The 24,987-nt window shown below is 43.7% G+C and overlaps 1 protein-coding gene and 1 long non-coding RNA gene across 2 annotated transcripts in view; one reads left to right on the top strand and one right to left on the bottom strand.

Annotated features, from left to right (window-relative positions):
- LOC140732398 (uncharacterized) overlaps positions 1-17,592 on the bottom strand; it is a 45,934-nt gene extending 28,342 nt beyond the window's left edge. The window contains exon 1 of the long non-coding RNA XR_012100069.1: positions 17,489-17,592. This is a non-coding gene — a long non-coding RNA (uncharacterized lncRNA). The remainder of the gene's footprint in view (positions 1-17,488) is intronic.
- LOC140732397 (obscurin-like) overlaps positions 16,821-24,987 on the top strand; it is a 530,964-nt gene continuing 522,797 nt past the window's right edge. The window contains exon 1 of the mRNA XM_073054987.1: positions 16,821-18,248. Coding sequence (XP_072911088.1) covers positions 17,159-18,248 — 1,090 coding nt within the window. The 5' untranslated portion in view covers positions 16,821-17,158. The remainder of the gene's footprint in view (positions 18,249-24,987) is intronic.

The following is a 24,987-nucleotide window of genomic DNA, read 5'->3' as shown; positions in this document are numbered from 1 at the left end:
GGCATTCATTTCTAGAGGTACAGAATATAAGACCAGGGATGTGATGTTGAGGCTCAAATAAGGCACTCCTGAGACCACACTTGGCGTATTGTGTGCAATTTTGGGCTCCTTATTTTTGAAAGGATATACTGACATTGGTGAGGGTTCAGAGAAGATCCACAAGAATGATTCCAGGAATTATAGGGTTACTGTATGAGGAACATCTGGCAACTCTTGGGCTATATTCCCTGGAGTTCAGGAGAATGAGGGGCAATCTCACAGAAACATTCCGAATGTTAAAAGGCCTGAACAGATTAGATATGGCAAAGTTATTTCCCATGGTAGTGAAATATAGGACAAGAGGGCACGACTTCAGAATGGAAGGACGTCCATTTAGAACAAAGATGAGGAGAAATTAGTCATTGGGTGGTAAATCTGTGAAATTTGTTGCCATGAGCGGCTGTGGAGGCCAAGTCATTGGGTGCATTTAAGGCAGAGATAGATATTTTCTTGATTAGCCAGGGCATCAAAGGGTATGGGAAGAAGACAGGGGAGTGGGTATGACTGAAAGAATTGGATCATGATTGAATGGCAGTGCAGACTTGATGGCCAAATGGCCTATTTCTGTCCCTATATCTTATATCAAAGCAATTATGGAGAAGGATAGGTCTGGTCCTTGGGTTCAGATTCTAAATTGGACAAAGGCCAATTTTGATGGTATCAGAAAAGATCAGGTAAGTGTGGATTGAGACAGATTGTTTTCTGGCAAAGCTGTACTTGGTAAGTGCGAGGCTTTCAAAAGTGAAAATCTGAGAGTACAGAACTTGTATGTTCCTCAGAATAAAAAGCAATGATAACAATGATAACAGCTTTAGGGAATCTTGGTTTTCAATAGATATTGAGGCCCTGAATTAGAAAAAGAAGGAGGTACATAGAAGGTATAGATAGGTAGGAACAAATGAGGTACTTAAGGATTATAATAAATGCAAAAGAACACTTAAGAATGAAATCAGGAGGGTGGAAAAAAGACATGAACTTGCTCTAGCAATAAGTACATTTATTTATACATCCTGAAATTCTTCTTCTTTGCAAACATCCATGAAAATGGAGGAATGCCCCAAAGAATGAATTAATTAAATGTTAGAACCTCAAAGATACCCGCAACTCCCCCCACCTATACACAAGCAGCAGTAAGGCTATGACCCCCTCCCTCCTCCACCAGCAAAAGCATCAGCGCCCCACACCAAGCGTGTAGCAAAGCATCAACAAAGACATAGACTTGCAGTACCCTAAAGACTACTCATTCACCTGGTATTCAACATACCACAGGCTCTCTCTCCCTCCCTAATAAGGGGAAAAGGGATGTCCCCATTTCACAAGGTGAAGGAGAATCCTAAGGATTTCTAGATATATTAAGAGCAAAATGGTAGCAAGGGACAAAACTTTGTCCTCTGGAAGATCAGATCTATGCGTGCAGTTTAAAGCGGTGGGAAAGACTATCAATGGATTTATTGCATCTGTATTTACTCAGAAGATGGGACACAGAGTCTATTGATGTGAAGCAATGCAACAGTGAGGTCATGGACCCTATACAGATTACAGATGTTTGCTGGATTGAGGCAAATTAGGGTGGATAAATCCCCAGGGCTTGACAAGGTGTTCCCTCTGATCCTGTGGGAGGCTAGAGCAGAAACTGCAGGATCCCTAGCTGGGAAATTTAAAACATCCTTAGCCATGGGAGAGGTGATGTAGGATAAGAGGATAACTAAAGTTGTTCCATTGTTTAAGAAATGGCCTAAGAATAAGCCAGGAAATTATGTGCCGGTGAGCCTGATTATCAGTAGTGGGAAAGTTATTTGAAAGTTTTCTAAGGGATGGGATATATAAATATTTGGCTAGAGAGAGTCTGATTACATACAGTCAACATGACTTTGTGTGTGGTAAGTTGTGTCCAACCAATCTTACAGATTTTTTCAAAGAAAGTACCAGGAAAATTGATGAAGGCAAGACCATGGATGTTGTCTACATAGACTTTATCAAAGCCTTTGTCAAAGTCACACATGGGAGGTTACTCAAAAGGTTTAGTCACTTGGCATTCAAGATGAGGTAATAAATTGGATATGACTTTGGCTTTGCAGGAGAAGGCAGAGAATGGTAGTAGATGGTTGCCTCACTGATTGGAGGCCTGTGACCAGTGGTGTGCCACAGGGATTGATGCTGGTTCCATTGCTGTTTGCCATCTATATTAATAATCTGGATGATAATGTGGTAAACTAGATCAGCAAATTTGTAGATGACATCAAGATTGGGGGTGTAATGGACAGCAAGGAAGACCTTCAAAGATTGCATCACGATCTGGCCCAGCTAGAAAATGAGCTGAAAAGTGGCAATGGCATTTAATGCAGAAAATGTGAAGTGTTGCACTTCAGGAGGACCATCTAGGGTAGGTCTTACATAGTGAGCAGTAGGGCACTGAGGATTGTGGTAGAATAAAGAGATCTGGGAATACAGATCCATAATTCCTTGTAAGCTTTGTCACCGTTAGATAGGATTGTAAAGAATACTTTTGGGACATTGGCCTTCATAAATCAATGTACTGAGAACAGGAGTCAGGGTCCTAATGAAGGATCTCGGTGCAAAACGTTGACTGTTTACTCTTTTCCATAGATGCTGCATGGCCTGCTGAGTTCCTCCAGCATTTTGTGTGTGTTGCTGGGATTTCCAGCATCTGCAGATTTTCTTCAGTTTTTATAGGATGTTATGTTGAAGTTGTATAAGATGTTGGTGAGGCCTAATTTGGAGTATTGTATGCAATTTTGGTCACCTACCTAAGGAAAGATGTAAATAGGATTGAAAGAGTGCATAGAAAATTTACAAGGATGTTGCCTGGTCTGGAGGAATTGAGTTACTGTATAGAGAAAGGTTGAATAGGTTAGAACTTTATTCCTTAGAACATAAAAGTTTGAAGGCAGATTTGATAGAGGTATACAAAATTATGAGGGGATAGATAGGGTAAATGTAAGTAGGCTTTTTCCATTGAAATTGGGTGAGATTACAACTAAAGTCTTGGGTTAAGGCTGAAAGGAGAGTGGGAAAATTTCTTCACTCACAGGGTAGAGAGTGCGGAACAAGCTGTCAAGGCAATTGGTGGATTTCAAAATTTAAGAGAAATTTGGATAGGTACATGGATGGGAACGGTACGGAGGGCTATGGTCCAGGTGCAGGTCAGTGGAGCTAGGCAAATTAATCCTCTGAAGGGCCTGTTTTTGTGCTGTAGCATTCTAAGACTCTATTTATAGAAGTAAAAATAATGGACAGAGTTTTTTGGGGATTTAATACAGCCACAACTAAATGTTATTTCTATTATGGCATATTATACAATATTTTAAATTGGAATTTCCAATTTGAAAGAGAAATACAGAATCATTACCAGCCTCAGCAGTAGTACTCAGCAGCATATATGGGATACAGCATCTGGTACAAAATTGCTAATATTTAGTGTTGGAAACAGAAGCACTGATGCTGGAACAAAAAAATAGGAAGAGGAACTCAGTGGGCCAGGCAGCATCTCAGGAGGCAGAGGGTTTGAGTCCACACCCTGCATCAAAGATGCAATGGAAATATTTTTCTCTTTACTGGTGGAAATCTGGTATCTCCTATGCTCTTATCATTTAATCACAGATGATCAATTATACTGGTCTACCACCCATTCAACTTGTTTCTTTTACATCTTTTATAAAAAAGATGCCTTAGATTACGGAATATTTTGAGCAGCGGCCAATCAACAATCAAACGTGTGAGAATACACAGCTCACTCAGTTTACCCGATTGAGTACATAGGCATTGATTTGCGACAATTTGAAGTTTTGAGCAGCGGCCAATCAGTGATCAGGGTTGATTGGCAAGAACAAATTAAAATAAGGTAGGGGATAGCAGAGCAGCTATTGTTGTAGTGTATAGTGTTATAGTGGTTATTTGAAGCTTTAGGTCTTCGAGGCTTCAGCGTGAAGAGGCTTGTTTGAAAGAAGGTAAAAAAAAGCTGCACATAGATTTTTTTCCCTCAGTTTATTTATTTTTCTTCTTCTTTATACTTGCACAGTTAGAACAGTGTCAGGCAGGATAGCTGAATGCTCCTCTTGCAGGTAGACCTCCACTGTCCCTGAGACTATGCCTGTGAAAAGTACATCCAGCTGCAGCTTCTAACACTCTGTGTTAAGGAGTTGGCTGGAACTGGATAAACTCCAGATCATTTAGGAAGCTGAAAGAATAATAGATAGGACATACTGCTGACATACAGAGAAGCAGTTACACCCAAGGTGCAGGACACAGGAGACTGGGCAACAGGCAAGAAGGGAAAAGGGATTAAACTGTCAGCGCAGAGTACTCCTGTGGCCATCCCCCTCAACAACAGGATACTGTTGAGAGTGGACGGCCAAGCAGAGGGAAGTGACGGTGGTCAGATCTTTGGCATTGAGTGCAGCTCTGTGACTCAGAAAGGAAGGAGAAGATGCCAGCTGTGGTGATAGGTGATTCGTTAGGGGAACAGAAAGGAGTTTCTGTGGATGAGAACAAGATGATAGGAAGCTAAATTCAGATGCATCAGGGAATTATCGAGGTATGAGAGAGGAGTTGGCCAGAATTGATCGGAAAAGAACACTAGCAAGGATGACGGCACAACTGCAATGGTTGGAATTTCTGGAAGCAATTCAGAAGGCATAGGATATGTACATCCCAAAGAGGGATGTGTCCTATCATCATCCCAAAGGAAAGATGACACAACTGTGGCTAACAAATCAAAGCCAACATAAAAGCCAAAGGGCATAGAAAACAGGAAAAATTAGTGAGACATTATAGACGACTGGGTTGCTTTAAAAAACAACAGAAGACAACTAAACAAAGAGATTAAGAATGTAAAGATGGAATATGAAAGTACAAACATTTGTATGTTGGCCAATAGTAGAGGATACCAAAAGTTTCTTCAGATAAAGTATAAGAGAGGTGAGAGAGGATATTGGACCGCTAGAAAACAATGCTGGAGAGGTAGCGATGAGGGACAATGAAATGGTGGACAAACTGTGTAAGTATTTACGGAGGTGGAGGTGGAGTTAAGATGGCGCTAGTCGGCGACTCCTTTGCTTGCATCTTCGGAAACAGCTCTACTTCCATCTTTAATATCTTTATTTTTCCCTTTCAGGGTTCTTTTGAAGGCCCTGACCTAGAGTTACACGCTGACTTTGGTTCTTTGCGGGAATGGAACGGTTCTCAGAGTTTCAGGACTGACCGTTGTTCAGCACACCAAGGGTTTGGCCTGAGAGCCCGCCTTGAATTTGGATTCGTAAGTCTAAGATCTCAGGGCTCTGTAAACTGGTGGATTGAGGGTCGGTGTCACGACAGGAGACCTGTGTGTTGTCAGGGGAGTCAGTATATCTGCTATGGGCCTGAAGACCCATGATCTTTGCAAACTTCAGGCACAGAGCTTGAAAAAAGCGACGCAACAGACTTTTTAACATCGTAAACCAGCAAGTTGTTCATGTTGCCCCGCTCACTGGGAAAATGGAGACACCTTTTTCTCCCTTATTAGGGAGAGAGAGAAACTGTGGTATGTCGAATGCCAGGTGTAACGCGAAGTCTTTGCGATAACTGCAAGTCTGTATATGTGCTTTTGCTTTGCTCATGCTTGAGTGCTTGGTGATGGTGCCGATGCTTGCTTTTTTTTGCCAGTGGGGGGAGAGGGGATTGTTGCTCACTGCCGCTTCCGTGCGGGGTGGGGGAGCTGGGTGAGATTTTGGGGTTCTTACATTTATCTGTCGTTCATTCTTTGGGGTACTTCTCTGTTTTTGTGGATGTTTGTGAAGAAAAAGCATTTCAGGATGCATATTGTAAACATTTCTCTGACATTAAATTGGACCTTTGAAGTATTTTGCATCAGTCTTAACTGTGGAAGGCACTAGCTATGGTGCAAGTTCCAGGTGTCAGGGATCATGAAGTGTGTGAAGTTACCAGAACTAGATGGAAGGTTCTTGGAAAAATGAAAGGTCTGAAGGTAGATAAGTCACCTGGACCAGATAATGTACACCCCAGAGTTCTGAAAGAGGTGGCTGAAGAGATTGTGGAGGCATTAGTAATGATCTTTCAAGAATCACTAGATTCTGAAATGGTTCTAGAATACTGTACAATTGCAAATTTAATTCCACTCTTCAAGAAGGGAGAGAGGCAATAGATTAAGCATGGTGCAACTAATGTTCTGAGTTGCATATATTTCAATTCAAGAAGTATTGTAGGAAAGGCAGATGAGCTCAGGGCATAGATGAACACATGGAATTATGATATTGTGGCCATTTGTGAGACTTAGTGGCAGGACTGGCAGCTCAATATGCTGGGGTTCCGTTGTTTTAGATGCAACAGAGCGGGAGGGATTAAGGAGGGATGGCTGGCATTACTAGTAAGGGAAAATGTCATGTCAGTGCTCAGTCAGGGCAGACTGGAGAACTCGGCTAGTAAGCTTTTATTGGTGGAACTGAGGAATAAGAAAGGTGTGACCACGTTTATGGGGTGATATTATAGACTACCTAACAGTTCGCAGGATTTAGAGGAGCAAATTTGTAGAGAGATCGCAGACTGTTGGAAGAAACGTAAGGTTGTTATAGTAGTTGATTTTAACTTTCCACATATTGATTGGGACTCCCAGACTGTAAAAGGGCTAGATGGGATAGTCTGTCAAATGTGTTTAGGAAAGTTTCCTTAATTGGTACACGAGAGTGGACGATACTTGAATTGCTACTGGGGAATGAGATATGGCAGGTGACAGAAGTTTGCGTAGGGCAACACTTTACATCTTGAGATAATGCCATTAGTTACAAAGTAAATGTGGAAAAAGATAGCTCTGGCCTATGGGCTGAGATTCTAAGTTGGAGAAAGGCCAATTTTGATGGTATCAGAAAGGATCTGGCAGGTGTCGATTGCAACAGGCTTTTTTCTAGCAAAGGTGTACTTGGTAAGTGGGAGGCCTTCAAATACAAAATTTTAAGAGTACAAAGCTTTTATGCGTGTGTCAGAATAAAAGATAAAGATAACAGATGTACAGAACCTTGGTTTTCAAGAGATATTGGGACCATGGTTTAGCAAAGTAGAGGTGCATAGCAGGTATTTATGGAATATAAGAGAATGCTTGAAAAAGAAATCAGGAGGGTTAAATGCCATGAGGTTGCACTAGAAAACAAGGTGAAGGAGAATCCTAAGGGATTCTACGTATAGGTTAGAATGGCAATCTTTGCACGTAGCCAAAAGAGATGGGGGAGATCTTTAGATAGATAGATAGATACTTTATTCATCCCCATGGGGAAATTCAACTTTTTTTCCAATGTCCTTGTTGTAGCAAAACTAATTACATACAATACTTAACTCAGTAAAAAATATGATATGCATCTAAATCACTATCTCAAATAGCTTTTAAAAAGTTCTTAAGTCCTGGCGGTTGAATTGTAAAGCCTAATGGCATTGGGGAGTATTGACCTCTTCATCCTGTCTGAGGAGCATTGCATCGATAGTAACCTGTCGCTGAAACTGCTTCTCTGTCTCTGGATGGTGCTATGTAGAGGATGTTCAGAGTTTTCCATAATTGACCGTAGCCTACTCAGCGCCCTTCGCTCAGCTACCGATGTTAAACTCTCCAGTACTTTGCCCACGACAGAGCCCGCCTTCCTTACCAGCTTATTAAGACGTGAGGCGTCCCTCTTCTTAATGCTTCCTCCCCAACACGCCACCACAAAGAAGAGGGCGCTCTCCACAACTGACCTATAGAACATCTTCAGCATCTCACTACAGACATTGAATGACGCCAACCTTCTAAGGAAGTACAGTCGACTCTGTGCCTTCCTGCACAAGGCATCTGTGTTGGCAGTCCAGTCTAGCTTCTCGTCTAACTGTACTCCCAGATACATGTAGGTCTTAACCTGCTCCACACATTCTCCATTAATGATCACTGGCTTTATTGTCACCAAACAATTGATTCTAGAGCGTACAATCATCACAGCGATATTTGATTCTGCGCTTCGTGCTCCCTGAAGTACAAATTGAAAGTAAATATAATAAAAATTTAAATTATAAATCACAATTAGAAAATAGAAAAGGGAAAGTAAGGTAGTGCAAGTTAGGTCTGGATATTTGGAAGGTACGGCCCAGATCCGGGTCAGGATCTGTATTTATTCGGAAGACAGACATGAAATCTGTAGAAATGATGCAAAGCGGCAGTGACATCAGAGACCCTATACAGATTACAGAGGAGGAGATGTTTGGTGTCTTGAAGCAAATTAGGTCCCCAGGGTCTGATAAGGTGTTCCCTCAGTCCCTACAGGCGGCAAGTGCAGAAATTGCAGGGGGCCTAGCAGAGATATTTAAATCATCCTTAGCGACAGGATAGCTGAAGTTGTTCTGCTGTTTAAGAAGGGCTCTAAAGATAAGCAAAGAAATTATAGGCAGCTTAGGCTGACATCAGTAGTGGGAACTTTTCTGGAGGGTATTCCAAGGGACTGGATATATGAATATTTAGATAGACATGGACTGATTAGGGATAGTCAGCATGGTTTTGTTGCATGGTAAGTCATGTCTAAACAATTTTACAGAGTTTTTCAAGGAAGTTACCAAGAAAGTTGATGTAGGAAAGGCAGTGGTTGTTGTTGCTTTTGCAAGGCATTTGACAAGGTCCCGCATGGGAGGAAAGTCAAGATGGTTCAGTCGCTCAGCATCCAAGATGAGGTAGTAAACTGGATTAGACATTGGCTTGGTGGTAGAAGCCAGAGAGTGGTAGTTGCTGGTTGCCTCTCTGACTGCAGGCCTTTGACTAGTGGAGTGCCACAGGAATTTGTGTAGTTTGTCTTCTATATCAAAGATGTGGTTTATAATGTGGTTTATCATAGAGTTAGAGAGCCAGCAAATCTGTGGATGACAGCAAGATCTCAGAGGACCTGTTCTGGACACACCATATAAATGTAATTGCAAGGAAAGCACAACAGTGCCTTTACTTCCTTAAAGATCTGCAGAGATTTGGCATGTCATTAAAAATGTTGACAAACTTCTATAGATGTGTGGTGAAAAGTGTATTGACTAGCTGCATAACAGCCTTGTATGGAAACACCAATTCTTACAAAAGGTAGTGAATTCAGCAATGTATATCATGGGTAAAGTATCTACAATCATTCTATTTCTGGTGTTTCCACAACTGATAGTCTCACATTAAGCATTCTTTATCTTGTTATTTCATGCTATCATTATTTATTGCTATTTATTTATATTTGCATTTACACAGTTTGTTGTCTATTAATCCTGTTTTCAGTTACTGCTCCATAGATTTGCTAAGTATGCCCGTTGGAAAAATCTCAGGGTTGTATGTAGTGACGTATACAGGTAGTCCCCGAGTTACAAACGTCTGACTTACGGACAACTTGTACTTACAAACCAAGGAAGGAGAACGCCATCTGCCATTTTAAGTCAGAATGCGATGCCATCCGCCATTTTAAGTCGTTGCTGTTGACACTGTGCCGAGTGTTTAACTTTGTACTTGGATTAAATTTTTCTTATGGTAAGATTCTCCCTGACCCGGCACCCCCCCCCCCCCCCCATTCCGGTCAGCTGGAGGCGCAGTGAGATCAGCGCCAGGCTTGAATTCGATCCAGTGACAGTCTGCTCCCGTGCCAGGTTGATGTCAAGCTCGAAACTCGACCTTGTAAAAAAAACACTGCCACCTCCAGTTTAAATTCCCACGCGGAATATTGTGGAAGATCAAATACCCAAACCCAGCACGGCCTCCACTTGTCCCATTTAGCCTAACTCAGTGCGGTGGTCCTTAGGACCCAGCAGACCTCAGGACCTGCCACCCGCAGTGTTTCTGTTCCATTGACGGCAAGCGATCGCGATTGAAAATAAAGTGGAAATAATAAAGTGTTTGGAAAGAGGTGAAACACCATCGGTCATTGGAAAAGCGCTAGGCTACAGTCAGTCAACGATCGGAACAATTTTAAAGGATAACGGATAAAGTGAGAATAATGGAGCATGTGAAAGGCCCTGCCCTGATGAAAGCTAGAATTATTACTAAGCAACGCAGTGGTTTAATTATTGAAATACATATGTTTCTTAAGTTTTATATGCATAGAAAGCTAAAATATATACTAAGACAAACATTTGACTGACACTAAATAATACTGGATGTACTTGTTCCGACTTACGTACAAATCCGACTTAAAGACGGACTCAGGAACGGAAGATCCTGAGATGTCCAGTTGTTAAAGAGTCCCTCCGCTCGGTCTCACCAGTGTAGTCCAAAGGAAATCTTATGAAGTATTATGTATGGCAGCAGTTTGGCTGCAGGAGCTGTTGGAAGGATGTTTAATGATGTCCAGCCGCCTTAGGGATCCACTCCGGATTCACTGTCATGGTTGATTCCCATAGACTTCATCTCTTCCAAGGCTGCCCAAAAGGCAGCAGGGCTATTTACCCATAGCTGGGGATCTGCATGTTGTATGTGAAGGGGCCAGACCTCTTCCCCATCCTCTGTAGTTCAGCCTGAGTCTGAAAGGAGTTCAATTTCTGAACTGAAGAGGAGACACAACATGAGGCTTGATGGTGCAGTGGCTATGTACTGGCAGGGAAAGACTTACACATTCAACTCTCCTTTTCATAAGACTGCTTGCCAATGATGGAAGCTGAGAGTGAGAACGATAAGCACTACCCACTACACTAGACGCATCACAATAGCCATTTTGACACACATGTATGTAATCTGATAACAAATTTTAGTTTGAACTTTGAAGATTGGGGGTGTAGTGAGGAAGACTATCGGAGCTCACAGTGGGAACTCGACCAGCTAGAAAAATGGACTACAAAATGGCAGATGGAACTTAACGCAGACAAGTGTGAGGTGTAGGACCAACCAGGGTCAGTCTTTCTCAGTGAATGATAGGGCACTGAGGAGAGTGGTAGAACAAAGGGATCTGTCCATAATTCATTAAAAGTGGTGGCACAGGTAGATAGGGTCATACAAAAATCTTTTGGCATATTAGCCTTCATAAATCAACGTATTGAGTATAAGAGATGGGATGTTATTTTCAAGTTGTATAAGAGATTGGTGAGAGCTAATTTGGAGTATTGTGTGCAGTTTTGGTCACTGACCTACAGGAAAGATGTAAATAAAGTTGAATTTACAAGGATCTATGTAGAAGATTCAAGGGAGATTTGATAGCGGAATACAAAATTATGAGGGATATAGATAAATGCAAGCAGGGTTTTTCCACGTTAAGTTGGGTAAGACTACAACTAGGGGTCATGGATTAAGGGTGAAAGGTGAAAAGTTTAAGGGGAACATGAAGCAAGAAGGCTGCGAGTGAACTGCTGGTTTTTCGGAGGGAAGGGAGTTTTTTACCGCTTGGGTTAAAGAGAGGCGAGACAGCAGAGTGTGAAAGATTTAAAAAGAAGGCAGCCATATCCAGTGGGCAGCGTTGGAGCAGATAGCAGAGTGAGAGGCAGCAGAGTGGTAGGGCTTTGGCTCAATGGGCTTAGGTGGTAACGGGATGAGGAGAGGTAGGAAGTATGTATGTGAGATCAATTTTCTGTGCTCAGTGTCAGATATGGAGTGTTCTGGAGTCTCCCAGCCGCCTGGACGGCCATATCTGCACCAGGTGTGTCGAGCTGCAGCTCCTGAGGGACCGTGCTAGGGAACTGGGAATACAGCTCAATGACCTTCACCAAGTCAGGGAGAGCAAGGAAGTGATAGAGAGGAGTTACAGGCAGGTGGTCACACCAGGGCCACAGGAGACAGACAAGTAGGTCACAGTCAGGATGGGGAAGGGGAAGAGTCAGGTACTAGAGAGTACCCCCTGTGGCTGTACCACTTGACAATAAGTACTCCTGTTTGAGTACTGTTGGGGGGGGGGGGACCAGCCTACCTGGGGGAAGCGACAGTGGCCGTGCCTCTGGCACAGAGTCTGGCCCTGTGGCTCAGAAGGGTAGGGAAGGGAAGAGGAAGGCAGTAGTGATAGGGGACTCTGTAGTTGGGGGGGGGGTCAGACAGGTGATTCTGTGGACGCAGGAAAGAAACTCGGATGGTAGTTTGCCTCCCAGGTGCCAGGGTCCGGGATGTTTTGGATCGCGTCCAAGATTTCCTGCGGTGGGAGAGAGAACAGCCAGAGGTTGTGGTACATATTGGTACCAATGACATAGGTAGGAACAGGGAGGAGGTCCTGAAAAAAGACTACAGGGAGTAAGGAATGAAGTTGAGAAGCAGGACCGCAAAGGTAGTAATCTCGGGATTACTGCCTGTGCCACGCGACAGTGAGAATAGGAATAGGATGAGATGGAGGATAAATGAGTGGCTGAGGGATTGGAGCAGGGGGCAAGGATTCAGATTTCTGGATCACTGGGACCTCTTTTGGGCAGGTGTGACCTGTACAAAAAGGACGGGTTGCACTTGAAACCCAGGGGGACCAATATTCTGGCAGGGAGGCTTGCTAAGGCTACTGGGGAGAGTTTAAACTAAAATTGTTGGGTGGGAAACCAAACTGAAGAGACTGGGGAAGAGGAGGTTAGCTCACAAATAGAGAAAGCTTGTAGACAGGGTGAGAGGGAGGATAGGCAGGCGATAGAGAAGGGATGTGCTCAGACTGAACACTTGAGATGTGTCTACTTTATCGCAAGGTGTGTTGTGAACAAAGCGGATGAGCTTAGACCGTGGATCAGTACTTGGAGATATGATGTGGTGCCCATTAGAGACTTGGATGGCTCAGGGTCAGGAACGGTTACTTCAAGTGCTGGGTTTTAGGCCGGGTTTCAGAAAGGACAGGGAGGGAGGCAAAAGAGGTGGGGGCGTGGCACTGTTGATCAGAGATAGTGTCACGGCTGCAGGAAAGGTGGACACCATGGAGGGATTGTCTACGGAGTCTCTGTGGGTGGAGGTTAGGAACAGGAAGGGGTCAATAACTTTACTGAGTGTTTTTTATAGGCCACCCAATAGTAACAGGGATATCGAGGAGCAGATAGGGAAACAGATCCTGGAAAGGTTTAATAATAACAGAGTTGTCGTGATGGGAGATTTTAATTTCCTAAATATCGATTGGCATCTCCCTAGAGTGAGGGATTTAGATGGGGTGGAGTTTGTTATGTGTGCTCAGGAAGGTTTCTTGACGCAGTATGTAGATAAGAGGAGAGGCTGTCCTTGGTTTGGTATTGGGAAATGAACCTGGTCAGGTGTCAGATCTCTCAGTGGGAGAGCATTTTGGAGAGAGTGATCATAATTCTATCTCCTTTACAATAGCATTGGAGAGAGAGATAGGAACAGACAAGTTAGAAAAATGTTTAATTGGATTAAGGGGAATTATGAGGCTATCAGGCAGGAAATTGGAGGCTTAAATTGGAAACAGATGTTCTCAGGGAAAAGTACGGAAGAAATGTGGCAAACAGTCAGGGGATATTTGTGTAGGGTTCTGTATAGGTATGTTCCAATGAGACAGGGAAGTTATGGTAAGGTACAGGAACCGTGGTGTACAAAGGCTGTAATAAATCTAGTCAAGAAGAAAAGCTTCCAAAAGGTTCAGAGAGCTAGGTAATGTTAGAGATCTAGGAGATAAGAAGGCTACTAGGAAGGAGCTTAACAAGGAAATCAGGAGAGCCAGAAGAGGCCATGAGAAGGCCTTGGCGGGCAGAATTAAGGAAAACCCCAAGGCATTCTACATGTGAAGAGCAAGAGGATAAGCCGTGAAAGAATAGGACCTATCAAGTGTGACAATGGGAAAGTGTGTATGGAACCGGAGGAAATAGCAGAGGTACTTAATGAAAACTTTACTTCAGTATTCACTATGGAAAAGGACCTTAGTGATTGTAGCAATGACTTGCAGCAGACTGATATGCTTGAGCATGTAGACATTAAGAAAAAGGATGTGCTGGAGCTTTTGGAAAGCATCAAGTTGGATAAGTCGCCAGGACTGGACGAAATGTACCCCAGGCTACTGTGGGAGGGGAGGGAGGAGATTGCTGAGCCTCTGCCGATGATCTTTGCATCATCAATGGGGACAGGTGAGGTTCTGGAGGATTGGAGGGTTGCAGATGTTGGTCCTTTATTCAAGAAGGGGAGTAAAGATAGCGCAGGAAATTATAGACCAGTGAGTCTTACCTCAGTGGATGTCAAGTTGATGGTGAAGATCCTGAGAGGCAGGATTTGTGAACATCTGGAGGGGTATAATATGATCAGTAGTAGTCAGCATGGCTTTGTAAAGGACAGGTTGATTGAGCCTGATTGAATTTCTTGAGGATGTAACTAAACACATTGATGAAGGAAGAGCAGTAGATGTAGTGTATATGGATTTCAGCAAGGCATTTGATAAGGTACCCCATGCAAGGCTTATTGAGAAAGTAAGGAGGCATGTGATCGAAGGGGACATTGCTTTATGGATCCAGAACTGGCTTGCCCACAGAAGGCAAAGAGTAGTTGTAGAAGGGTCATATTCTGCAGAGGTCAGTCACCAGTGGAGTGCCTCAGGGATCTGTTCTGGGACCCTTACTCTTCGTGATTTTTATAAATGACCTGGATGAGGAAGTGGAGGGATGGGTTAGTAAGTTTGCTGATGACACAAAGGTTGGAGGTGTTGTGGATAGTGTGGAGGGCTGTAAGAGGTTACAGCGGGACATTGATAGGATGCAAAACTGGGCTAAGAAGTGGCAACACACACAAAATGCTGGTGGAACACAGCAGGCCAGGCAGCATCTATAGGGAGAAGCACTGTTGACGTGCCCAAAACGTCAACAGTGCTTCTCCCTATAGATGCTGCCTGGCCTGCTGTGTTCCACCAGCATTTTGTGTGTGTTGTTTGAATTTCCAGCATCTGCAGATTTCCTCGTGTTTGCTCCAAGTGGCAGATGGAGTTCAACCCAGATAAGTGCAAAGTGGTTCATTTTGGTAGGTCAAATATAATGGCAGAATATAGTATTAATGGTAAGACTCTTGGCAGTGTGGAGGATCAGAGGGATCTTGGGGTCCGAGTCCATAGGATGCTCAAAGCAGCTGCGCAAGTTGACTCTGTGGTTAAGAAGGCGTATGGTGTATTGGCCTTCATCAATAGTGGAACTGAATTTAGGAGCTGAGAGGTAATGTTGCAGCTATATAGGACCCTGGTCAGACCCCACTTGGAGTACTGTGCTCACTTCTGGTCACCTCACTGCAGGAAGATGTGGAAGCCATAGAAAGGGTGCAGAGGAGATTTACAAGGATGTTGCCTGGACCGGGGAGCATGCCTTATGAGAATAGGTTGAGTGAACTCAGCCTTTTCTCCTTGGAGTGAAGGAGGATGACAGGTGACCTGATAGAGGTATAAAAGATGATAAGAGGCATTGATCGTGTGGATAGTCGGAGGCTTTTTCCCAGGGCTGAAATGGTTGCCACAAGAGGACACAGGTTTAAGGGGCTGGGGAATAGGTACAGAGGAGGAGATGTCAGGGGCAAGTTTTTTTTACTCAGAGAGTGGTGAGTGCGTGGAATGGGCTGCTGGCAACGGTGATGGAGGCGGATACAATAGGATCTTTTAAGAGGGTTTTAGATAAGATACTTGGAGCTTAGCTAAGCCTAGTAATTTCTAAGGTAGGGACATGTTTGGCACATCTTTGTGGGCCGAAGGGCCTGTATTGTGCTGTAGGTTTTCTATGTTTCTATGAGGACATGGCTTTAAGGTAAGGGGTGGGAAGTTCAAGGGGGATATTAGAGGAAGATTTTTTTACTCAGAGAGTGGTTGGTGCGTGGAATGCACTGCCTGAGTCAGTGGTGGAGGCAGATACATTAGTGAAATTTGAGACTACTAGACAGGTATATGGAGGAATTTAAGGTGGGGGGTTATATGGGAGGCAGGTTTTAAAGGTCGGCACAACATTGTGGGCCAAAAGGCCTGTACTGTGCTGTACTATTCTATGTTCTATGAAACCTCTTCACTCAGCGGATGGTGAGAGTGTGGAATGAGCTACCAGCACAAGTGGTGCAAGCAAGCTCAATTTCAACCTTTAAGAGAAGTTTGGATAGGTACGTGGATGACAGGGGTATGGAGGGCTATGGTCTTGGTGTTGGTGATCAGAGTAGGCAGTTGAAATGGTTCAACATGGACTAGATGGGCCAAAGCTTCTGTTTCTGTGCTGGACTTGTCTAAGACTCAATTGCAATATCCTTCATCATTAAAGATGGAAAGCCAAAATGGTATAACATTTCAGACGGTTGAAGAAGCAAACGTTTGCCGCTGTCAATCTCATTGCGAGCCCAGACGAGATTACAGTGTAGAACAAACCATTCTGAAATGGAGGGCGCAAAAAACAGATATAGTTGGTTGACCCACAAAAGAATTATTAGAATATCAATATAGATGAAATTTTAATGAAACGTTTATGCAGTGTAGCTGACGTCGGTCACTGTACAGGAAAGTAGGGAAACTTTTCTCACAAAGATCTATTTTTCCGACATGCAGCCCCTTTCATCGAGATCTCTCACCCTTGCGCAAATGTCACCCATCTATTTTGGATTTTCGGCTGAGTAAAGCGAAGTACGTCAACGGTTCAGCATTCGGGACAGACCGGGGTATAAGGCTAAATCGAAAACTACAGCAGGGGACTGGGGGATAAGTCCCAGCCACTAACTTCCACCAACTTGCATCCGATCTTTCGAGTTTTATTTTTGGACAAAGTGCTTGGACTCACAATCTTATGCACCCCGCGGCGCGGCTTCTGTTTTTGCTATTTATGATCGCGATTTCCAGAGTTTTGAAACAAGGTAATTGTTTATTTTCATACAGCTACTGATCGTTTAACAACTTAGTAACAAAGCATTGGAACTGGAAGGTTTTAATTCAGCAACAGAAAAAGAATGAACGTGAAGTTCTTAAATATAAACTTTAAAGCTGGTAGCCACACTCAATAGTGTATGTTGCTGTTAATAGTACGACGCACTTATTGTCAGCGATCGGTTCTACAAATGGACATATATGAGAGATAAGCGGGAACAGCTGCATCTATTCTGGGAGGTTGCTGGGAGGCTGGTGATTGGCGACTTTCCTTCGACCTCAAATGAAATAGCATTCTGAATTATCCTAGTAGGACAAGCTTCCCGTGACCTTCGAAGCCTAAGTGTGTTCCCCCCACCCCCATTCTCCGCTAAAGATCGAAGATGGATTTTGGTGGGGCCCCCCGGTTTTTAAGCCGGCCAAAGACCTTTGCAGTGACGGCCGGCAAGGATGCGACGCTCTCTTGTCGGATCATTGGCAACCCAGTGCCGTTGGTGGTCTGGGAGAAGGACAACAAGCCGATCAGGTCGGACGGAAGATTCAAAACGGTGGAGGACGGCGACCTGTACAAGCTGACCATCTACGAGCTGTGCAGCGCGGACAACGGCCAGTACATCTGCAGGGCCAACAACCCTGTGGGGGAAGCTTACGCGGCGGTGACCCTTCAGGTCGGCGCCCACCCTCAGGTCGCCAGCGCCCAGTGCGCGCCTTACTTCGTGCTGAAACCCAGCTCGCTGCGGGTCTGCCTGGGGGACGACGCCAGCTTCAGCTGCCAGGTCCAGGGGAACCCGTTACCGTCGGTCCATTGGGAGAGAGACGGCAAGGCCCTAGGCGGCGGTCCGGTCGACGACGCCAACAATCGGTACGTGGTGGAGGCGGCGGGCGGCACCTTGAGGATCCGCTGCGTCAGGCTTTCCGATGGCGGTTCCTTCACCTGCAGAGGCCTCAACGAGCTGGGCGAGTGCCAGGCAATAGCCGCCCTGGTTGTCCTCTCGTCAGGCGACAGCCCCACCCAGGGTACAGCGCCGTCATTGCTGTCGCACCTGCAGCAAAGGCGAGAACAGGCCCGGGCCTCGGACTCCGCCTTTATTACCGACGTCTCCTTATCGTCTCAAACCGGACTCTCCTACGGACGGCTGCTCGCGCGCGAGTACGACACGGCGGGAAGCCAGAGCCTCGCGCGCGGGCCTTGGACGCCGCTCGCGACCAGTCGGACCCGCACGTGCACCGTCACCGAAGGCAAACACGCCAAGTTGAGCTGCCACGTGACGGGCAAGCCCAGGCCCGAAATTATCTGGAAAAAAGACGAAGAGGTCATCAACCCCGGCCGCAGGCACGTTATCTTCGATGACGACGAGGACAACTTCGTGCTGAGGATCCTCTTCTGCAAACAGAGCGACAACGGGCGCTACACCTGTACGGCCTCCAACTTGGCCGGGCAGACCTACAGCTCGGTACTAGTCATCGTCAAAGGTAACCCCGCTTATCTTTACTGCTTTTACTTTTGTGTTTGGGTATTGCCAACTGGCGACACTCTGGTGTAAGTGTGAATGGAAATTGAACTTGCACATGCGGAGGACCCCCCCCCCCCCCCCCAAACATTAATGTGAGGATGACCGGAGATGATTTAAAATCATACCTGTTGGATATTCTCGGTAGTTCAAGTAGCATTTGTAGAGGAAGAAAAGCAGTGAAGATTTTGGTTTAAATCTTTCCATCAGAAATGCCAAATAACTAAAATGTTACTGTGATGAAGGACAAGGAATGATTAGAAGATTATTTTGCTACTTTTGAGTAATATTGTTCAGAATATTACCTAATGTGCAGATGTGGAGAGGATATTACCAATAGCTAACTCCACCAACAAGAGTCAACAGTGTGGTCTCACTACTTTCTGCGCAGCATAATAATTAATGAATTGAACAAACAATCTATAGTCCTGTTTTGATCTGGAAACATAAACTGTAACCCAAGCAAAATACACAAAATGCTGGAGGAAATCAGCAGGTTAGGCAGCATGTATAGAAATAAATTAACTGTTGACATTTCAGGCTGAGACCCTTCTTCAGGACTGAAAAGGAAGGGGGAATATGTCAGAATAAAAAGGTAGTGGGGAGAGGAATCTGATAGGAGATGAGAGTGGACCATAAGAAAAAGGGAAGGAGGAGGGGACCCAGGGAGAAGTAAGAGGCAGGTGAGAAGAAATGAAAGTTCAGAGTGGGGAATGGTGGGGTGTGAAATTTGTTCACTGGAAGGAGATATCAATATTCATGCCATCAAGTTGGATGGTACCCAGACAGAATATAAAGTGTTGCTTTTCCATACTGAGAGTGGCCTCATCTTAGCACAGGAAGAGGCCATGGATCGACATGTCGGAATGAGAATGGAAATTAAAATAATTGGCCACCAGAAAGTCCCACTTCTGGTGGGTGGTGCAGAGGTGCTCGATGAAGTGGTCCACCAATTTTCGATGGTCTCACCAATGCAGAGGAGGCTGCGTCGGGAGTTCTGCACACAGTGGACGAGCCCAGTAGAATAGCAGGTGTGGTGTTGCCTCACCCGGAAGGACTGTTTGGAGGTGAAGGAGGATGTATGTGGGAAAGTGTGGTACTTGAACTGTGCCGGGAGGGAGATTAGTGGGGAGGGAAGAATGGACAAGGGAGACACGGAGGGAGCGATCCCTGTAGAAGGCAGAGAGGGATGCGGGGGTAAAGATACGTTTAGTGGTGGGATTCTTTTGGGGATAGCGGAAGTTGCTGATGATGTGTTGGACGATGCAGAGGTTGATGGAGTGGTAGGTAAGATAAGGAACTCTTATCATTGCTAAGGTGATGGGAAGATGGTGTGAGCGCAGATGTTTGGGACATGGAGGAGATGTGGGTGAGGGCAGCATCAATGGTGCAGAAGGGAAACCCCGTTCTTTGAAGAAAGAGGACATCTCAGATGTTCTGGAATGGAAAACAGCAACCTGGGAATAGATGCGGCGGATGCAAAGAAACTCGGAGAAGGGAGTAGCATTTTTACAGGAATCGGCAGGTTTCTAAAACATGTTGGTTGATAGTTTGTCTCCAGACAGAGAGATCAAGAAGGGGAAGGGAGTTGTCAGAATTGGGCTGAATGAATTTAAGGGCAGGGTGGAAGTTAGAGACAAAATTGATAAAATTGACGATCTCAGCACGGGTGCATGGAGCAGCGCAAATGCAGTCGTCAATGTAGCTGTGGAACAACTTAGGAGTATAATGAGAAAGGCTTCAGACGTAGACGGTTCTACATAGCCTACAAAGAGGCAGGCACATCTAGGGCTCATGTGAGTGCCCATGGCTACTCCTTGGGTTTGGCGAAAGTGGAGAAGCCAGTGAAAAAATTGTTCAGGCTGAGGACCAGTTCTACCAGATGGAGGACAGTGGTGGTGGAGAGGGATTGTTTGGTTCTTTTGTCAAGAAAGAAGCAGAGGGGTTTGAGGCCTTCTTGATGGAGGATGGAACTGTATAGGGACTGAATATGGTGAAGATGAAGCACACAGGGCCAGGGAGTTCGAAGTTACTGAGAAAAGCAAGGGCATGAAAAGTGTTGCATATGTAGGTGGGGAGCAGGGACTGAACCAATGTGGATAGAGTGAAATTGAGTTAAGTTCAGTGAACTACATACTTCTGGAATTAAAAGGGTGGCATCAGTCAGGGTATAGGTGAGATAACATCTGGATTGTTGTGTATAATAATTGGTTTCTTTAAGTATAGCAATGGTTTGGAAACAACTTGAAGAGAAAGTTTGCCAGACATATACCTGGAGTGAAGAAATTGTCCTGGAAGAGGTTGGACAGTCTAGGATTTTCAAAGACTGAAAGGGGTTTTGATGGAAACATATCTGATTTTGATGGTTCTTGACCAGATGGAGGAGGAGAGCATATTTCCACTGGTAGGAGAATGAGGTCAAAGTTTAAAAATGTGGGGTTTTCATTTAAGATGGATGAAGTGAGATTTTATTTCTCAAAGGAGATTATGATTTATTGGAAGACTCGGAAGTAGATGAATTCTTGATCAGTTACCTGAGTAAGCGGAAATGTAGAGTTGAAATGAATTATTAAATAAGTGATGAGTCTCTAAATGGCAGGGCATTCTTGAGGGGACAAGTGGGCTGCTTTTTCTCCTAACATTTGTGTATGTTCCTAGTGACCAAGAAAACCCAGATTGTTATAAAAATCTAAGTGGTTCACATGCTTTCTTATCTACACCTTTTCTTAGTCTAGCCCACACCAATGTGGTTGACTTTTAACTGTCCTTAAGGGTAATTAGGAATGGGCATAAAATGATGTTGATGAGATGTCCAGATCCTGTAATTGAACTAATAAAATGGACAAACGAAAAGGACGAGAAAGGCTCATTTTGGCCCATCAGTTGTTTCCTGTTGGTGCCTCATGCATCCACTCCCTTAAATGATCTAGAAGAAAAAGGAGAAAAAACATTGGCAATCTAGAAGAAAAAGTGTGGAAATTACCTTCTTTAACCTCACCATTGACCCTTAAAATAATGAAATAAATCGTTTGCTAGTTGCAGTAACTTATGTATGAAAACACCTGGAGATTGTAATAACCTCAGTAATATTATTGACTTACATCCTTCACATGCATGAGGAGTAAAAATCTTCATGTTACGTCTCCGTCTGAATGTGCAATCATAGTAATTTATAAATAAATAGAAATGTCAATGTAATATAGAAATACAGTCAAATCAGCGTGAGTTAATCAGTCTGATGGCCTGGTGGAAGAAGCGGTCCTGGCTTTTACGCTGCGATACCGTTTCCCAGATGGTAGCGGCTGGAATAGATTGTGATTGGGGTGACCTTGGTCGCCAATGATCCTTTGGGCCCTATTTACACACCTGTCTTTGTAAATGTCCTGAATCATGGAAAGTTCACAACTACAGATGTGCTGGGCTGCAGAATCCTGTGATTAAGGAAGATACAGTTCCTGTACCAGGCAGTGATGCAGCCAGTCAGGATGCTCTTAATTGTGCCTCCGTAGAAAGTTCTTAGGATTTGTGGGCCCATATCTAATTTCCTTAACCGTCTGAGGTGAAAAAGGTGCCGTTGTGCCTTTGTTATCACACAGCTGGTGTGTACAGATCACATAGGATCCTCAGTTTGATGTGGATGCCGAGGAACTTAAAGCTTTTATTCTCTCAACTCCAGATCCATTGATGTCAATAGGGGTTAGCCTGTCTCCATTCCTCTTGCAATCCACAACCAGCTCCTTTGTTTTTGCAAATTTAGGGAGATGACATCTTTCTTTCCTATAGGCCACCTCATTATTGTTTGAGATTAGGCCAATTGATGTAATATTGTTGGCAAATTTACTTAGCAGATTAGAGCTGTGTGTGGCGACACAGTCATGAGTATACAGGGAGTAAAGGAAGGCAGGGTGGAAGTTGGAGCAAAGTTAATGAAGTTGATGAGCAGAGCATAGATGCAAGTAACAGCACCAATGGAGTCATTGACATAGCGTAGGAACAGTTGGGGAGCGATGCCAATGTAGGCTTTGGCTGACTATTGTTTTATGTTCTTTTGGAGTATCTACTCAAAACTTGTGCAAATTGTTCCATTTAGAGGCTGACCAAACCTATTAAAATCAGAAAGCAATAGCACTTATGGAAGTCAGTCAGTCAGTCAAAAATGACTATAGAATGATAAACTAGTCAATATCTTGGGCCAGCCACCATTCCTTGGAATTGGGGATAAAATGGAAGGTTAACAATTTTCAAAGCAGTGTTTAGGGGAGGGCTGAGGTATAAGACGAAAGCCTATACTCAGATAAGTTAAGGCAGATCAGGTGCTCAGGAGCATGAGTACTGATTGCTAGCAAGGCATTTTAAAGAAATTGAATGAGAAAGAGACATTAACGTGATAATGGGAAATGATAAGAAAGCAGTTTTCTTGAATCTGGAAAAGCCAGCGATTATTCTAAGAAGTTATAATGTACCTCAATGGAAAACATTATCTGATTATTCTTGTTTATATTGGGCCTCACTGTGGCAGTAGAGGAAGATGGGTCGGAATGGAAGTGGGATTGAAAATTAAACTGTCATGTGACAAGAAACAGAGTAATACCTGTGGTCTGAGTTCAGATGGCTTGCAAACCAGTTCTTCAAAGCCAGTATTTACTTTCTTCAGTATAGAGGTAGCCACATTGTGAACACTAACAATTAATATCTTGCTTCTGTAACACTGCAAATACTACTGTCACATTGATATTATATCCTGATATCTCAGCATTGGATTGTATCAGCTTGCTGATCTATATACCAAAGACACTGGAGAATAATGGTTAAGATATTTCTCAGTGCCTTCTAGGAAAATACCTTGCTTCATTATTTTGCTTGGGGCAAAATGTATTTGTGAGGTTTGTACATAAGATTAAAGTTTGAAGCCGCTATAGTTGATCACGATATTTTCACATGATTTCAAAATGTCTTCTTTGTTTAACTTTAGTATCACAAAGTGCATGTATGGACCTCCTGTGCAATTTCAACTAAGATGTGCCATTTTCCATCTGAGTAAATCGGTTATAGAAACTTGAATTGATTCTGTTCAATCTGGCCCAGGCCCATACTTCTTGTGCCCATATCCTGCGCTTTTTCCATTGTCACAGTTTCCATTTGATGTCCAGTAATCCAGTTGACCTCAATGTTCAGTTATTACCGTTGTCCAGTGAGTCAGAGTGATGCTTGTGAGGTCTCAGCCAGCAGCATATCCTAAAGCTATGATCCTGATTGGCCTGATAGCTTTTGGAAGCTCACTAATGTTAAAGGTTTTTAAAATTACTTTTAAATATTTCTGATAAACTGGAACATTCAAAAGCAGGTTAAACAGATCTGAATAATTGGGCAATTTAAAATAAAAAGCAGCTCTACTTAATACAGCTTGATTTTCTCAAAATAGATTAACAATGTAAAAATAAAATGAAAAATGAATAAATAACTTTAAATTACATTTTTATCAAGGCGACAACCCAATTCAAATGAATGGGTCATACTTTTTAGCACCTGCCTTTGGGTCAGAACATTTGCACTCCACCACTGGATTCACTTGGTGAGTCCATCTGTGGGATGTCAGAACTTCTGGTATCTGATATCCAGCTTGTGTCTGATGTGCAGATGCAGAAGTCAGAAACAAGTAGATTCATGAGCAATCATTGCTGTTTCTACAGAAACAGGGTTCAGAGATGATTATGTTTTTATGCAGCATGGTGGAAAAATTATTCAAAATTTAAAAATTCTTACATTTCACTTTCTAAAGAAACATGTAAATTGTATGTTTGCTTTGTGTATCTAGGATTGTGCGTATAGGGGTAATTTAAAGTAAGATCCATAGTCCATGAAAGTTTGAATGGTTAAATGCTGCAAAAATAAAAGAGAAATATTTCATGACCTTGAACTACCCATTTTCCAATTATTAAAGTTATTTAATACCGTTCACTATTATTGTTAAAGATTATTTCCCACGTCTTATGTTTTTCCATTCTATTTATATTTTAGTCTGTGATGACACTTTACTTCCATGAATGCCTGAGATATTTGGCAAGCTAATGGATTCTATTGGTAATATTTCGTATCCATTGTCATAATGGATTTTTAAAATAGTTTCCAATAGAAATATGTTGTCAGTTAAATTCTATATCCATTAATAAATTTGTGCTAAGAAGATTATTAACACTCTGTGGCGACCCACTTTCTACGCAGGCGAACTGGCTCACAAAATGGCGCGCGCGTCGGCAGAGAGGCCAGCCCCAAAATGGCGCTGGGCCTTCTTTTTCACCAGAGAAAGCCCGCGCGCAGGAAGAGACTTTTGTAATGCACCTCTGACATCATTTCTGCCCGGAGAGGGTGGGAACGGAACTGCGTAAAAGCCAGCGGTGCGAAGTTTGAATAAACTAGTCTGGAGTGCAGCTTACAGACTGCGTGTCGTTATTTCTAGCCCTGTGTGTAGCACATCGCTACATTGGTGACCCCGACAGTCCAAACGGGATTTGGACCAAAGATGATCGACTCTTCATCTGTTCACGCAGTTTCGCTAAAACTGCCAACTTTTTGGATGCTGCGACCACGCGTATGGTTTGACTAAGCAGAAGCCCAGTTCCAGATTTGGCAGATATCCTCTGATTCCACGCATTACTATTACGTAGTGAGCTTCCTTGACCAGGAGACAGCCGCCCAGGTTG

Source organism: Hemitrygon akajei, chromosome 8 (assembly GCF_048418815.1).
Source record: "Hemitrygon akajei chromosome 8, sHemAka1.3, whole genome shotgun sequence".
Classification (NCBI taxonomy): Eukaryota; Metazoa; Chordata; class Chondrichthyes; order Myliobatiformes; family Dasyatidae; genus Hemitrygon; species Hemitrygon akajei.
The sequence above is the reverse complement of the archived record's forward strand: the minus strand, read 5'-3'. Positions and strand labels throughout refer to the sequence as shown.